At 39.0% G+C, this 16,812-nt stretch overlaps 1 protein-coding gene across 2 annotated transcripts in view; it reads left to right on the forward strand.

Moving 5' to 3' along the window:
* Positions 1-16,812, forward strand: part of THSD7B (thrombospondin type 1 domain containing 7B) — an 861,577-nt gene that overhangs the window by 313,735 nt on the left and 531,030 nt on the right. For both annotated transcript variants that reach the window (XM_072757643.1, XM_072757642.1), the window contains exon 5: positions 3,749-3,918. In XM_072757643.1, the coding sequence (XP_072613744.1) occupies positions 3,749-3,918 (170 nt within the window). The remainder of the gene's footprint in view (positions 1-3,748; positions 3,919-16,812) is intronic.

A 16,812-nucleotide genomic window follows, 5' to 3' on the forward strand; every position in this document is an offset into this window, starting at 1 on the left:
ATAAAATAAAAATGTGGCAGTGCCAAATATTATCAGTTGGTTGTCACTGGCAATATCTTTGTCACCAACAAAGGGAGTTTTTTTGTTTTTGTTTGGTTTGGTTTTGCTTCAGTCCAGAACACACTTCCTCAGGCCATGACCAACATTTGCTTGTCCTCATAATATTAGGCTGGATAGGTAGCTACCTAGTCCCAACTGAACCTATTTTCTAAATCCTTTGACCACGTTTCTTTGGTTTGTCATTCACAATTTTAGTCTTCCTTTCATTTTCACTAAAAAGATGTGCTATGGAGTCAGATAAATCTGACTTTAAACATTACTCTTTCAATTACTTATATGACCTTGGAAGAATTATTTCTTTTTTATTCCAATTACCCCATCTGTAAAAGGGGAAAGAGTATCTTCCTCATAGGGTTGTTGGGATGATTTAATGAAGTAACCCACCTAAATTTGTTAGTGCACTGCCTGGCACAGGGTAGGCATGTAGAAAGTATTGGTTGTTGTTATTGTTACTTGAATGATATGTCATGAGACTCAAGGAGCTCAAGTAAATTAATACCTTAGCCATTGTGGTCAGCCAGAAGTTTGAAAAAAGCAAATGGATCCTACACATTTGTAGGATGAGGATGGACTACTGTTTTTCATTCCGTGGCCCTCTTAACTCTACTTGAGGCATTTCCACAATAAATTTCAAAGTGCTGTATACCCACAGGAGGTAGGACTCTGGCCTTTGAGATTTCCACATTTCCCTTCTAACTAGAAGGAGAAAATGAGGGTATGTTAAAAGGCATCAGAGGTGGGGGAGAGAGGATAGAAAAGGCCTGGTTTTTGACAGGAACTTCGCCTTTGAAGAGAATGTCCCAGGCGGTCAGGAAGGCAAGTTGTCTGGGGGCCTCCAGCTGTAACAGCTTCTAAAGGAGAACGAGTACCAGTTAGTCAAGAGGATCCCTTTGTTTTCTCCTTTTGTCAGTTCCTGGAGACACTTTCCCAGGTTGATGGAGTTCAGGATGTTCACTTTTCATCATTGCAGGGTGATTTGTGACTAAACATAGTGCTTTGAAACAAATAAAGAGGATGAGGCAAGATGGTGAAAGACAGGCATTTTAAAAAGGATTACAGAAGTCCCTTCCTGGTGTGTGTTTTCCCTCTGCCACTTGTTGGACTGGTGTTTTCTCTGATGAGGTCAACAATAGAGATAGTGATAAATGCCTTCTATTTCTTTAGAGAATTTGTTTGCCAGTGAATGGAATTTGGGTGTTGTTGGTTAATGAGCTACTGACAGGGTTTTTGTTACTTTATATAAAACCATAGTCATTAGACTTTTCATTTTTCTCTATAACAACTTCCAAAATTCTTCCATTGCTAATTCTTAGAGGGTCATGATAAATTAATTGAAAAAGCTGTGTGGCCTGGTCCTTTCAGACAAGCAAATTGCTTTGACTTGCTGTACTTCTGAACTCTATGTTTGCTGAACTTTGGTTGCTGGAAGTTAGGCCATGGTATTCCTGGATCTCTATTATTAGGACTTGATGAAATCAATGAACTCCTCATACATAACACATTAATTTGTGTGTGTGTGTGTGTGTGTGTGTGTGTGTGTGTGTTTTCTGTGGAAGCAAGGAACAAAAGGTACTTGTAGTAGGATGTAAACAGGAAGGGATTTAGCATTTATTGAACATTTATTATATGCCATGTTCATCATTTGGTTTTATTATACCCATTTTACAGATGAGAAAACAGAACTGGGCCACGGTCACATGTGCCTAATACATGGCAGGGCATAGGTCAGCTGAGCTGTAAATCATGCCTGTTGTCTATACCACACCGTTCCCTTTTCTGCCTGCCTTATTTGCTAATTATACCCTAGGAGACGCCTACATAGTTCCTGTATCTGACTCCCTGCTTAATGGCCAGGGAACTCTTCTGCTAGAGAACCTATGGAGGAAAAGGGTCTGAAGTGAGACCTTGGTAACCATCCACCCCAACAAATCCTTACCTCCTGATTGCACTTTGCCCTAGAATACAGAGTCACATGCCCTGAGACTCAGATACATGAGGGACAAGCCTTCTGCTTGAGTGACCGTGGAGAACAGTGTGAGAACTTTGAGTGGGGCGAAGAGGTTTCAGAACTTCACCTCTGGAGAAGGCCTGCCTTTGGGAAGAATCATACTTTTCTTGGTCTCTCACACCCAGGAATTGGAAACAGATTATTGTCTGTATTGCCTGCATTAAGCAGGACCTGCACTCTGCACTCCAAAGTCTTGCCCAGCCTACTGACTAATTTTCCAGCCTTGGAAAACCATGTGAAAATGAAGTAGGGAGGCAGAGAGAGAACAGTTGTGTTACAACAAATACCACGGGATTGTCCAAAGCCTTTTTCTACAGTGGACTTTTTATAAGACATATGATTGTCAAATCTCAAGCTTTTTTAAAGTGATGACATGTATTGTGAAGGAGTTTGATCACTATTAAGCTTGTTAGAGATTTGCTTTCTTATTTTGATGTCTGTGACTTAATTTTATGCTAGTTTCTGTAAGGCAAGGATTTTGGTGGCACACACTTATTTTTATTGCTGTTTTTTTTTTTTTTTTATTTTAAGCAGTCACAAAGCTGAGATATTTTTCCCCAGATCTGAAATGGGACAGCAGTTATGAGAATGTTCTTAGGTTTTGTTTATTGTTCTAGAAGTTAATGAGACTATTGGTATTTATGTGAATGCTGTAGGGTTCTTTTTATGCTGTGGGCTTGAAGAATGTTGTAATAACCCCCAAAAGGAAATTCTGTCTGAAATAATGCTCCAGGTCTGAGCACAGCGTTGTTATAGTTGTTTTGTTTTCCGCAAGTTATGTACAAACTCCATTATGTTTTCTCCCCTTATTTGTATATGTGTGTGTCTATTAATATGTATCTTAACCCATTATAAACCAGGAAGCTATATTCCTAAGTCAGTTTAAATAACAGCATGTCTATGTATATAAAAAAGCACCCATCCTGGGTGGGTTGCCTGGGTGGCTCAGCGATTGAGCATCTGCCTTTGGCTCAGGGCGTTATCCGGGGATCTGGGATCGAGTTCTACATCAGGCTTCCTACATGGAGCCTGCTTCTCCCTCTGCCTATGTCTCTGCCTCTCTCTATGTGTCTCTCATAAATAAATAAATACAATCTTTTTTTTTTTAAGTACCCATCTGTTAAATATAGTGCCACATTGTCAACTCATTTTTAACATGTACATCTTTATCCCATTGGGGTCAAGTGGAAATACTTTACTATATCAAGGAGGTTTAAAAGTTGGTCATCTCTTTTTAAAATCATATATCCCCAACTTCACACATTACTAACTTCAAAAGGCTGACTTTCACATAGTTCTCTAGATGTCTGTGAAGTGATACCCCATGACAAGTTCAGCTGGTAGGGAACAAGTTCATCTGGTTTCCACCTTCTTCTTCTGATTCTTCACTCTCTTATGGCTTCAGGGCTGAGACACAAACCCTATTTATCCATATTTCCTTTCTGTACTCCTCTCATCCCATACTGCTATCATGAGAGGCTGCTGTGTTTTCCTTTTTTTTTTTTTCCCCTAGGAAATAAAAGGGATTTAGTGTTCAAAGCCAGTAGACTTCCTTATCCATAGGTGAAGATTTGGCCCTAGAAAGAGAGATTATTACATACATTTAATGTCATGACTTATATTTTCTTTAGAATCTTATATTTTCCTTACTTATTCTTTAAAATAAATCAAATCTAACAGGTATTCCTGGAGGACCTCTGAATGGAAAGAATGCCAAGTCTCTCTTCTCCTGGAGCAGCAGGACCCCCGCTGGCATGTGACAGGACCCGTTTGTGGAGGCGGGATCCAGACCCGAGATGTATACTGTGCCCAGAGCATACCAGCGTCCACCATACAGAAGACCAAGGAAGGTAGGCGTCCTGTTCTGGGGACAGATGGTGCTCTTGTTGGAGGACAAATCACCTCCAACACCATCTCCTCATGTTCTTCTTGATGTAATGGGCCCTCAGCACTCACAGATTTAACATTTGATTTATTGAGAATTTGCAAACCAGTCCTAAGTTCTGCTACTTGCAACAATTGGGGATATTTAAAAAATGATAGCAATAATAATAACTTCAGACTCAAGAGATCATTGTGAAAATTAAAAGAGAAAATATAACTAAGCGCTATAGCAAGAATAAATGCTATAAGCTGAGAGAGGCTGTTAGGCTGGAGTGAGTCAACTCCTCATAAATTAGTAGCATTCTTTTTTGTTTATTTCTCTCAAGAGAGTTGTTTGTGTTTATTTGTGAATGTAGGAATTTCTACAGACATAACCACCTTCAAATGTCAAGGATCTACTGTTTTACTGGCAAGTTTTAAATAATGTGAAAAGAAGTAGAGAAAAGAGGTTGAGGAGTAGGAAAAACAACTTTTTCCACATTAGGCTCTCTGATAGGCAAGTAGTCCATTTGTTCCAGAATTTAAGACATTGATGACAGATAGGGACTGAAAACCTGGCCCAGATTAAGTCAGTTGATTGAAAGCCAAAAGTGAGCAATACCGCTTCCACTCTAGAAGAATGTGTGGCCTGTTCCAGTCACATTGGAAGACAGAACATTGCAGAAGTAGTCAAAGTGGGAATGTTTTCTTGAGTCTGCACATAAATCCTCTACTGTAGAATTTGGTATAAAAGCAAGATGAAAGCTTTCTTGGTATGGAAATGCATGCGTTTTACCCTATAAAGCTTTTCATACCAAGTACATTTGGTGGGGGGGGGGGGGGGGCACATGGCCTTTCAATATTCCGGAGGTATCTCTGACCCTAACCTTGGATAATTCACCCTCTCACTCATAGAGGGATTATCTTTACAGAATCCTTAGTGTTTGCTTCAACAACTAAAGTTACAGTGTCTCATTTACAGAGTTGGAGTCATTTTAAAAATAATTACATTTTCTTCCTTATCTAATGTCACCACTGGAAACTGGCAACTTACACTTTCTGTTCTAGGGTAGAACATGATTATGCTTACTTCTCTGACTTTGGAGAACAAAATTTAGATAAAGAACTCTATATTATTCTTTCAGACCTTGATAATTTTTTTATTCTACCTCTTTCTTCCCTTTTACTGTTTTCTATAGTACTAGGGTTTTCAGAGGTTAGCAAATGCATTGAGGACATAGTATTGCTTACTATTTACCTTGGTAGTCATTAACAAAGGTTTTATTTTGGTCTTATATGAAAGTGAACAATAAAAGTTGTTGATCTAGGGGACCCTGGGTGGCTCAGCGGTTTACTGCCTGCCCAGGGCATGGTCCTGGAGTCCCAGGATCGAGTCCCATGTTGGGCTCCCTGTGTGGAGCCTGCTTCTTCCTCTGCCTGTGTCTCCGCCTATCTCTCTCTCTCTCTCTCTCTCTCTGTGTCTCTCGTGAATAAATAAATAAAATATTTTAAAAATGTTGATCTATTACTTTCCTTTCTTATAAATGCCTTAATTTCCTACAGTTATCATCTATAGATATGCCTTGACATATCTGGCAACATGAGAATTTCTTCTTGGCTCAAGTTAAACATAAGAGAACAATTGAATTGCTATTGTAAGGGACCAGTCAGTGTGTTTGCTCAATGAAAGAGGTCAAATTTAAATATTTCTAACATTTTCTGTTAATACAGTAATAAAGGCTAGCATTGGTAACAGTTTTTGCATTTCAGTTTTTGTGAACATTGGCTTTTCTTTTTTTAAATATTAGATTGTAGAGGGAGAAGAAATTTTAATAGCGTTGATTTTGGAAACTCTTTTCTCAATGACAACTGACTTTCCCACAGGTTAATTTTTCCTTAGACTCTAGGATACTTTGTTTACAATCTCTGAACTGAAATTGCTTGACTTTTCTTCTCTACAAAATCCCACCATCCACTGTAAGTTAGCTGCTCTGTATTTTAAGAACCTGATCTTAGAGAAACACAACCCTGGGTAAAACACTACCACCACCCCTAGTGAACCAAAACCAAAACCAAAACAAACCCCCCAACCAAGACCCATTTCCATGGATCTCTCATGCAATAGTATGAAACAGATTGTAAATTCCAGAATACAGGGGGCAGTGGGGGGAACTAAAAGGATAGCTATTTCTCTCCCAAGTGCCTCTAAGTCTCTTGCCTGGGGTGGATGCTGAGGTAGGAATTCTGACTTTGACACAGTTCTGTTAGCGACTTATTTTTAGTGATGTCCCATTCCCCATTTGACCTCAATTCATGGTGGTTATAAAAATGGCATAATATTTTTGGGATATTTACCTAGTTCTTTTGTTTAGTGTTCATGTGATGTTTTAAATACAGCCAAAAAAATAGTGCTGTAACAATCAATATGAGAAGCATTACCCATAATAGTAGCCAAGCCAATAGAATTGGGAATGAAAATATAGAAGGATATTTATGATTTTGTTCACCAGTTATTGTTTAGAGAGAATTGAGCTTGTCTTGTATAATTCACAAATACCAGCAAGAGTAATGCTTACCTGGAGGTCTAAAAGGTTGGTTTGGTGAGACCATTTTTTTCTTGCTCTTTTCTCAAATGAAATTAAAGCCACTCAGCCTCATTCAAGCATTGTTTCTCAGGAGATGAAGCATTGAAATAAAGAGGACATCTTCAAAATCTAATAAAGATTTGGGACATAGTTATTTTCCATTCATGAAAACATGGCCTGGAGACTGAAGTATCAACAAATATGGAGTGAAATGACATGGAGATAAAATGTATTTTTATGGTGAGGAAAATATAAACCTCCCTCCCACCCCCTCCCAAGAAAAAAAAAACTAAATAAAACATTGGGGAAAGGTATTGGTGCAGTTGCAGTTAAGAACACTTCCTGAATTTTTTTTGTATTTGAGATTCATTATTTGGCATTAAATGGGCACAACTTTTCTAAGGATGGGACACAGTTCAGCTTTGAGTTGTCAAATGCATTACTTGCTTCCTCCACTACAGTAAGATTAAGTAGTTCTTAAAAGTCCTACATCTTTATCATGTTGGGCCCAGAGTTGACAATAAGGAAATACATGGTCAGATAAGAGATGTGTCCTGGAAGATTAAGTAGTATATGGAGACTTAATGTATTTTCTGTCTAAGAAGTGTGTATGGAGACTTAAAATGCTTGGATTGCAGGCTCTAATTTTTACCTGTATGGAATTTTGATAAGTTACATGATTGTTGTTCCTGTCTTATAGTTCATTGTATGATTTTTAAAAAGATTTTATTTATTTATTCATGAGAGACAGAGAGAGGTAGAGACATGAGCAGAGGGAGAAGCAGGCTCCATGCAACACCCTGATGTGGGACTCGAACCTAGGACTCCAGGATCATACCCTGAACTGAAGACAGGCACTTAACTGCTAAGCCACTCATGCATCCCTCATTGTATTATTTTTAAAAATTGATTTGGTTAGTAAAAATTGATGAAAATCAGTCTTTTAAAAAAATAATTCATTAAGTGCCAGCTATATTTTAGGCTATGTACTAGACACTGTATTATGAAGATGCCCCTCATTACTTGTTTTTTTAATTGGAACAACAATTAAACTAACAATTATGCAATAGTGTCATAAATAATGTGATCGTTATATGTATAATATGACTAAAACCATTTAATGATTCCTGAGGGTTATCTTTATAAAGGAGGTAATGTTTGAAGAGAGTTTGTAGGATCATTAGGAAAGAATGTTCTAAGTGGGGGGGGGCAGAAGGGACATATGGAAAGGAATAGAGACATTTGTGTTCAGTGGTGGCACGTGAATTGGTGTGAGCGGAGCACAGGGAATAAGGAAGTGACAGTGACACTGGAAATCTAGTCCTTTTGTACTATTCTGGAGGTAAGACTTGGCTTTTGAGATATGGGTACAGCCTTTCTTTCCCCACTGCAAGTTTTTAAGCAGAGAAGAAATCTCATATTCTTAGCTATATAAAAGAATGCATAAATATCAGTATACCAAGAGAATTCTTGGGAGTGCTCATATCCTACTTGCAAACTTATCTGGTTATCCAAGAAGTTTTTGAGATATGAAATAAAGTAATTTACATGATGAACAGATGAACAGATTTCTTAAGGGGCAATTGAAGGAAATATCTATTCCACCATTATTTGATGGCCTGTCTTTAGAAATTGGTTTTAAAGTCAATAAGCTTATTTTGGTGTGAGAATAAAGTTTAAGGAAAAAATGCTCTTAGAACTTCCTTTAGTGTTGGCTTTCAGAGGAGAAATGGGTTTGTAGGATTTTTTTTTTTTTTTTGCTTTATGCTAAGAGAAACTGATAACTGGATGAAATTATCTTTGCTTATTAACAGCAGGCTAGTTGATGGCAGGTCACATGAGACCAAAAGATAGAAGACAGTTGGCCTGTAATCATTCCACTTTGGGAATATCCTCAATTATTGGAGTTATGGGTATAGGAGAAAGTCAGTATATGTATACTTCATATGTATACACATACACATGGACACACATATGTATTTCAAATATTCTCCCCAAACATTCTCCCCAAAAGTGTGAAAGCTAAAAAAAGTTTAGAAAAAGAATATTAGATATTCTAATATCTGTCTAATATTTAAAGGCAATTAGGTTACCTTGATTAGAAATTCCTACTGGTTCCGTTTCATCACTTATGTATCTCAGTTTAGTGATTTTTTTTTAAATCAAGTATAACAAACTTATCTTGGTGTGATATGGCAAATGTTTGTTGAATTACTATCCTTAGCAAAACTATTGATGAGTTCTTACTTTAGCACTCATTAAATTATCAAGCTGTTCTTGACATTAAAAATGTCTTAATTTATTTAGCTCAAGGTATAATTCATATGATTGGAATGGGAATGGGAGGGAGCTGCCCTGGACGAATGATAGAGGTGGGATATTTGAGGAGAAAGCCTAGCATTGAGTAGATGCTACTCCTGGGAAAAATAAATGACTTATGGAAAAAGAATCCTTTTAGATGACACATTCTGCCTAATTTGATCTCCTTAAGAGGGAGAACACAGGTTCTTCTTCATACAATGTATTATTTTTTTCCAAAATCCACATGACTGAATTGATAATTCAATACCATGTGTTAATGAAATCAAAACATGTGGCATCATGCAGGAGCAAGATTGTCAAGAACCTAGAACTAGATGTGTTTGGATTTTTCCAATTCTTTTACCAGTGATATTTCAGCTTTGCTAATCCTGTGGCACTAAGCTCATACCCCTGTAACAAAACATCCCTTTTTGCCTGATATCCAGCCATTGATATTATTGCCCTTGTCACCCGTTAGGCTATAAAGTCCTTGAAGGCTATTCATGGGATCCTACTTTATATTTCCAAGTGCCACAGCCCATCACATAAATGGAAAATTGCAAATGTATATGGAATTCAAAATGAAAAACTCATTTTGTGAGAGACCAATACGTTAAGTTTTGTTGGATTCCTTTCCTTTATGGACAGAGCAGAGAAAGAAATTGCTTTACTGTTAATAAACCCAAAATGATCTGCTATTTGGATGTCATCATTCCTTGTCAAGCCCAGGTGGTCCAGAGGGCCTGGAATGGAATCAGATAAAATAGAAGATCTGAGGATCATAAAGTGATGGAAATAGTCCATGGGGAAAGATTGAAAAAGAATGCAAAGGAGACAACAAGGAGGGTCACTGGCCCAGGGCGGTCTGCTTGGACTCAAACAGTGCATTTATTGAGTGATCCTGGCCCATAACATTAGGTAGTTGGTTTCTGAATAATTTCCAAAATATATTCCTCTTGTTCTCCAGAGAAAAGAGATTATAGAAGCCACAAATGATTTCAAATTATTTATGTCCATCTGTTTTAGTTATTTTTATAAAGATTTTATTCATTTATTCAAGAGAGAGCACAAGCAGAGGGGAGTGGCAGAGGGAGAGGGAGAAGCAGACTCCCTGCTGAGCAGGGAGCCTGATATGGGGCTCCATCCCAGGACCCTGAGATCATGACCTGAGCCTAAGGCAGATGCTTAACCAACTGAGCCACCCTGGTGCCCCTTTCATCTGTTTCAGTTTTGTTCTTCGATAGCCTAGGAGGGAAGATGAGACAGTCAAAGAGTATGTGCAGAAATGACCTGAGTACCTTAGGAGAAAATGAAAATTTTAGGGAAGGTGAGATTAAACTAGTGGGATATAGAGTAGGTTCATGAAGAAGAAAACTTTTCGTAGACTTAAAAGAAGCGCAGGTGTTTAGACAGGTGATTATATGGAGGGGACAGAGTCCCAGGTGAAACAAACTATTGGAGTAAAGGCACAGAAGTAGAAAGTCATAGTAGAAAATAGAACAAAACCAATAATGAAGTGTGACATGAACAAGGAGCAGCTAAAGGTAAGTGCTGTGGATTTAAGGCAGACAGATGGAATTCTAGGCTATAGTGTTGGGCCTTATAATTATCAGACCATGAGATGGGAGGGATTAAAACTATTACATTCTTTATCCCTGTCCAATGCCCCGGGCTCCAGTAATACTGAACACTTTATTTAACTCTCTAGGCCTGAGGAGCCAGTCTCTGTATGACCACTGACCTATAGTCTCCCTCTGCACCCCCTCCCCCAACACAAACTTACTCCCTGGCTCTAACCTATCACCTGGATAACACTTACTTCTTAGAAATTACTCCTCTGGGAACCTTTAGAGACTACAGAGGGTCTCTGGTCCTCAGTAGTCAAAGCACTTTATCTCACTACAATGCAGTTGCTTGTTTGTGCGCCACTAAGCAGGCTACTACGCAATCTCAGGAGCCGTATCTGTTGTTCACTGTTGTTTCCCCAGCACTCAGCACCATCTCTGGCACAGAAAGGATACTTGCATTGAATTTAAGCTTTGCCCCTTCTCATGTTCCTTTCCACCTTCTTTCTTTCTCCTGGTTGATGCTCTCTAAGCACCATGGATCTACTTTCCTAATAGGAGCTACCTGAGGAGTAACTGAGGAGCTAAGGTGTTGGAACCTGGAAGTGGAGGACACTTAGCTCCTTAAGGTGTGAAACTTCACCAGATGGAAACAGGATTTAGGAGGGAGCCAGGCTATATCCAGTGCATCTGTATATCATTCCAGCGTATTCTTGCAATCCTCCCAGAGAAATTATTTTCCAAATGCATGAACCTATATATAGGTTCTATATATAGGCTATATATCTATGTGATCTAATGCAAAATGGTACCCGGGACAATCACAGATCACATAGCATTTCTTCATGTTTCCCTTGCTTTGGTCCTCCTACTGTCTCCCCATCACTGCCTCCTCACCTGTTCCCCCCAGGTAAAGTATTAACACCTGAATCCTCATAGAAGGCTCTCCTTTTTAGAGGACTCAGGCATAGCAGAACCATTAATATGTGTCAAAAGAAATAATGAGAGACACTGTTTTGAAGGATTTTTCTCTACTGATCTAGATGGGACTTGGTACCAACCTGAAGTGCGGCGGGGATTGTGAACAATTCTTTTTGTCTTTCCTTTTCCTTGTCTCCTCTCTCAACCTCATTTTTCTTCCTCTTCTTTTATATATTTTCTCTTCCTCATCATCCAATTTTTTTTTTTATTTCTGCCCCCCTGCTCGTCTTTTCTTCTTTTTTTTTCATCTTGGGTAAATTTTGAGAGCAGCAACAGTTTTAGTAACCAGGGTAGACTTCACAGCAGTTAGCACACTGCCTGGCCAAAGGCAAATAAGATCTCAATGGGTATTTTTTTGAGCAAATGAATAAACCCCCTGCATATAGTCTTACCATTCAGTTTTAGGCATTTCTTTTCACCTTGGAACAACTTTTCCCTTTATTTCCATTGTTCACATACACCTGCACTTCATTAATGAACAGTTAGATTCTCCTTTTCAGGGTAGAAGATTGCATTTAGAAAAACATGCTGAGACTGGTGCATTTACAATCTTTAGTTGAGTGTCTTACTAAACTTCATTTTGTCAGCCGGATTAGATTTTTCATGAACACCAAGCCAAGAGGTAATGAGGTTCCTCTTGGCAGTGCAATTTCTGAAACAGAGTTACTCCTTCCAAATCTATTTCTCCAGCCTCGTTGAATATGTGAATGCCCTGGCAAGTAGGATCTAGAAGAAACATCTGCTTATTGTCCAACTCTTCTTGCAGGAAAGTTTCACAGTTTCCTCCTCAACTAATCCTAGTATTTAGCATTTTCCATGTAAATTTCTCTACTGTAAAATTCTTATCAGGTTCTATCCTCAAGAGAGGAGTTGCTTAGTAAGACCTCTGGGTGCTTAAGATTGGTTACGTTACTCCTTGTGTCTTCTGGCCATTTCCTCAGGCATACTGGGAGGCTGCAGAGAATCAATCCCCATATCAATGGAAAAGCTGGAAGACCGGCTGGATTGTGGTGCTACCTCTCATTCAAACATTCCATGGGTCTCCATGTGGAATATATAATCACAAGTCATCTAATCTTTTAAGAACTGTTTTTTCTAAGACTTTATTTCTTACTTGTGGTCAGAAATGTGTCCAAAGTGTCCTAATTCTTTTTAGATTCAGAGCTCAGTACTGGACCCAGCTGGTTCTATGTAGATAATATATACCATTTTAAATTCAGTGTTCCCCAGATTCTTCATTATCCTACACAATCCCATATCAGATCCTTTTCCAGTGTTCCAGAATTAGGTAATTGTCTTTCTTCCTGCAAAATGCTTATGCTAGAAACCTGAGTAACATCCAGTAAAACATCCTATATTTTACTGTCTTTCACCTCTTTGCCCCCATTCAACTTAGCACCACATCCTGTGAATTCTACTTCCAAATATATATATACTATTTGTTTATTCTATTTATTTCATTTCTTTCCTCTTCTAGCATTATTTCTCACATGAACTGTTATGATAGTTTCCTGGCTGATTTCCCTCCTACTCTTACCCCTTCTAAATAGACGGGAGTGTATTTGATGTGGTTCAGTGCATGGGCTCTGCAGACCCACTACCTCTGGCCATATTCTTACTTTGTCACTTGTAAGTTGTATAATCTTGGACAAGTTAATTCTTTTACCTTCAGTTTCTTCTTCTGTTAGGTAGAAATAATAATAATTCCTGACTCATCAAATGAACACAGGGTGGGTTTAATACACACATACTTACACACCACTTAGAGCTGAATACAGAAAGCACTTAATAACTGTTAGCTATTATTATTTTTCCTCTCCATCCTCCTGCCAAAGCAACCTTATAGGAGAGCTTATCTGAGTGTATGATTCCCATGCAAAATGACTTCAGTGACTTTTTCTAAATCAAAACTTCTTTAACATCACTCACAGAGCCATGTATGATCTGGGGCTTGCCTACTTCTGTAGCCTCGACATGCTCCATTTCCGATTCTACTCATTCTATTGCAGCCACACTTGGTGGCCTTAGATGAGCTTAGCTGATCTTTCTGTGCTTGAGTTTTCATCTTGTGGTTATAAGCTAGCATCATATTATCTAGACAGCAGAGAAATGAGAATCACAGACCTAGAACTTAAACATCCTGAACTCAGAAGGAAGATACTTCTATAGTCCCCAGAGGAGACATTATACATTAATGTCCCCTGGGGCATTGTCCCTCTCTCAGTGCAGAGGAGGACAGGGGGATGAGAGGTCCTTGGAAAATGGGATGTCTGGCTGAGCAGCCACTTTCTAGCAACAGCTATATGCTTTGAAAAGGAAATGCCAATCTTTGAGGGGTAGCTTGCTATCTCTGGCTCAGGCATTATTTCCTATTATCTACCCCTCTCTATTATTCCTATGGTTGTTGTAGCAAACTACTACAAATTTAGTGACTTCAGACAACACAGATTGATTATTTTATAGTGCTGAAGGTCAGAAGTCCAAAATGGGCCTCAATGGGTTAAAATCAACATAAAAGCAGGTGTGTGTTCCTTCTGGGGGCTGTGAGGAAGAATCCTTTCTTTGCTTTTCCCAGCTTCAAGAGACTTCTCCTATTTCTTGCTTATGACTCCTTTATCTTCAAAGCCAGCAACATATCATCTTCAAGTGTCTTTCTGCCTATGATTCTTATACCTCCTTTTTCCATTTATATAATGGAATTACAATTCCATTACCTCAATTACCTTGTAATTACATTGGGTATGCCATGATAATCTGGGATAATATTCACATCTCAAGATCAACTGATTAGGAATCTCAATTCCATATGACCCTAACTCCCTTTGCCAAATAACCTAATATTCACAAGTAGTAGACAGTAAGATTTAGATATGTTTGGGTGGCCGTTACTCTGGGAGCTTCCTCCCACTTCCTCTGAGAAATAAATAATACTTGGTGGAAGGGGAGGAGGGCTGGGGGTGGCGGTGAATGGGTGACAGGCACTGAGGGGGGCACTTGGCGGGATGAGCACTGGGTGTTATTCTGTATGTTGGTGAATTGAACACTAATAAAAAATAAATTTATTATAAAAATAATACTTGGGGTTTTTAAAAATGAATCAAGAGGATAATCCTTATGAATATGTGGATTATGTGGTATGATATAAAGGGGCACAGAGTGGGATCCCTGGGTGGCGCAGCGGTTTGGCGCCTGCCTTTGGCCCAGGGCGCGATCCTGGAGACCCGGGATCGAGTCCCATGTCGGGCTCCCAGTGCATGGAGCCTGCTTCTTTCTCTGCCTGTGTCTCTGCCTCTCTCTCTTTCTCTGTATGACTATCATAAATAAAAATTAAATATATATATAGGGGCACAGGGGTCCCAGTTAACTTAATAAGAACAAACTTAGTTCTGAGGTGGGGATTATTGTATTTGAGCACCAGCCCCCCCCTTTTCCTGGCTGTGTGATGTTGGGCAAGTCATGCAGCCTCTTTAAGCATCCAGTTTTCTCATGTGTAACATGGAGATAACAACAGACTTGTCAAGACTAAATGAGATGATCTATGTTTAAAGGAGAAACAATTATAGCACAGTTCCTGATACATAGTAAGCATTCAGTAAGCTGTTTTTCTCCTTTTCAGATGCTGAAGGCTTTGCTCTTTTGTGCATTCACATATTTACCAAAGCCCTGCCATAGGTTAGACACTCTGTGAAATAGTAGAGATTGAGGGATGAACAAATCAACCTTATATATTAAGAAGGCAAAGCCAATTTGGAGAGAGAAACATAAAAACAAATCATGTAGGCTTAATGCAATGAGTATTCTGTTATGTATGTGTAAAAAGCATTTTTAAAATGTAGGTTTCAAAAGCAAACAACCTAGAAGAGGAAAGGAGTATGCCACTTAAAGGTTCTGTTGGAATGCAAACACTTCATCTTTCTCATCTGTAAAATGAGAAAGTTAGAATATGATCCAATGGCAAAATCTCTTTTAGTAATAGGATTATATGATCTGTCCTCTCTAGGAAGGGGTTTTAGCTGAGCAGCCAGTAGAGCATGACGCGGGTACTCACCCGGACACTTTACTGCCCCACATCTAGTACAACATGTGTGTGAGGGATCACTCTCTAAGTTCCCTAGCACTTAATACCTACTTGAGCTTAGTCAGTCATTGAGAACCCAGCACTACTACTCTGAGTTCTCTGAGTGCTTTCAGAACTGACCACTCATAGATTTGATACTGTACTAGAAATTTGGGAATTGGGTACATCAGCATCCCACTCAAAACATCCCAATTGATTTCAATGCAAAATGTCCATAGACCATGCCTTAAGCATTCTTTGCAATACTTTGACACAGAAAAAGTGGTAGATATGAGAATTGTGGAATGTATAATAGAACACATGACAAAAGTTTTGATTTTTGAAAAAATTTCCCAGGGCTGTTCAGTTACTTAATTGAAGTGATCAGTCATAAAATGACTCTCCAGGATTTCTTAGCACACAGAGAGAGCAGAAAGACAAATAGTTCTAAAAAAATTGTGCAAAGCCAGGATGCCTGGGTGGCTCAGCGGTTTGGGTGCCTCCCTTCGGCCCAGGGTGTGATCCTGGAGACCTGGGATCAAGACCCACATCGGCCTCCCTGCATGGAGCCTGCTTCTCCCTCTGCTTGTGTCTCTGCCTCTCTCTCTCTCTCTCTGTCTCTCATGAATAAATAAAATCTAAAAAAAAAATTGCACAAAGCCATTGTAGGAAGAGCTATTTGTAAGCTCAAACATGAATAACTGATATACATACATGCATATCAAGAACTATGAAGGATCCCATGTGTTATCCTCCTTGCAAACTAACATCTTAGCCTACAACCATTTCGTAGATACTGACAGAAGACATGAGATCCCGGATCAGAGGCAAAGGGCAGCTTGATACCCACAGCAATGTCAGTAGCCAGATCTATATTTGTTTTTTGAGCCCCAGTTCCCACAGTGCAACACATTAGTAGGACCATGCCATGCCTACACACAAAGTGAGTTCTATGATAGAAGGGACATACCGAGCTTCAGAAACCCCAATCTTTTATAAGAGGACTGAACACACACACACACACACACACACACACACACACACACACACACAAAACCAAAAACCCTGCAAAACCTTTGCCCCGGAGGGTGACATTATCCTTCTCTTCCAAGGCTATTTGATATAAAAACATCCTTGAAAAATGTGGCCTGGAACAAAAATTGTCAGTGTCTCTAATTATAAGATATGCAGAAAAAAGAAATCCATGGAGAAATTGTCTCCCAGCAACAACATACATGCATGCACATACACGCCTGACACACACACTTGCACACTGGTTACTATATACCTTTCATTTAAAATGTAACTAAAGTAGTTGTACATAGTGACTGATAGGCCACTTTTCCAATTATAATCAGGAGCTATGTCTCCACTACAGGAAACCATTAAAAT

Source organism: Vulpes vulpes, chromosome 5 (assembly GCF_048418805.1).
Source record: "Vulpes vulpes isolate BD-2025 chromosome 5, VulVul3, whole genome shotgun sequence".
Lineage (NCBI taxonomy): Eukaryota > Metazoa > Chordata > Mammalia > Carnivora > Canidae > Vulpes > Vulpes vulpes.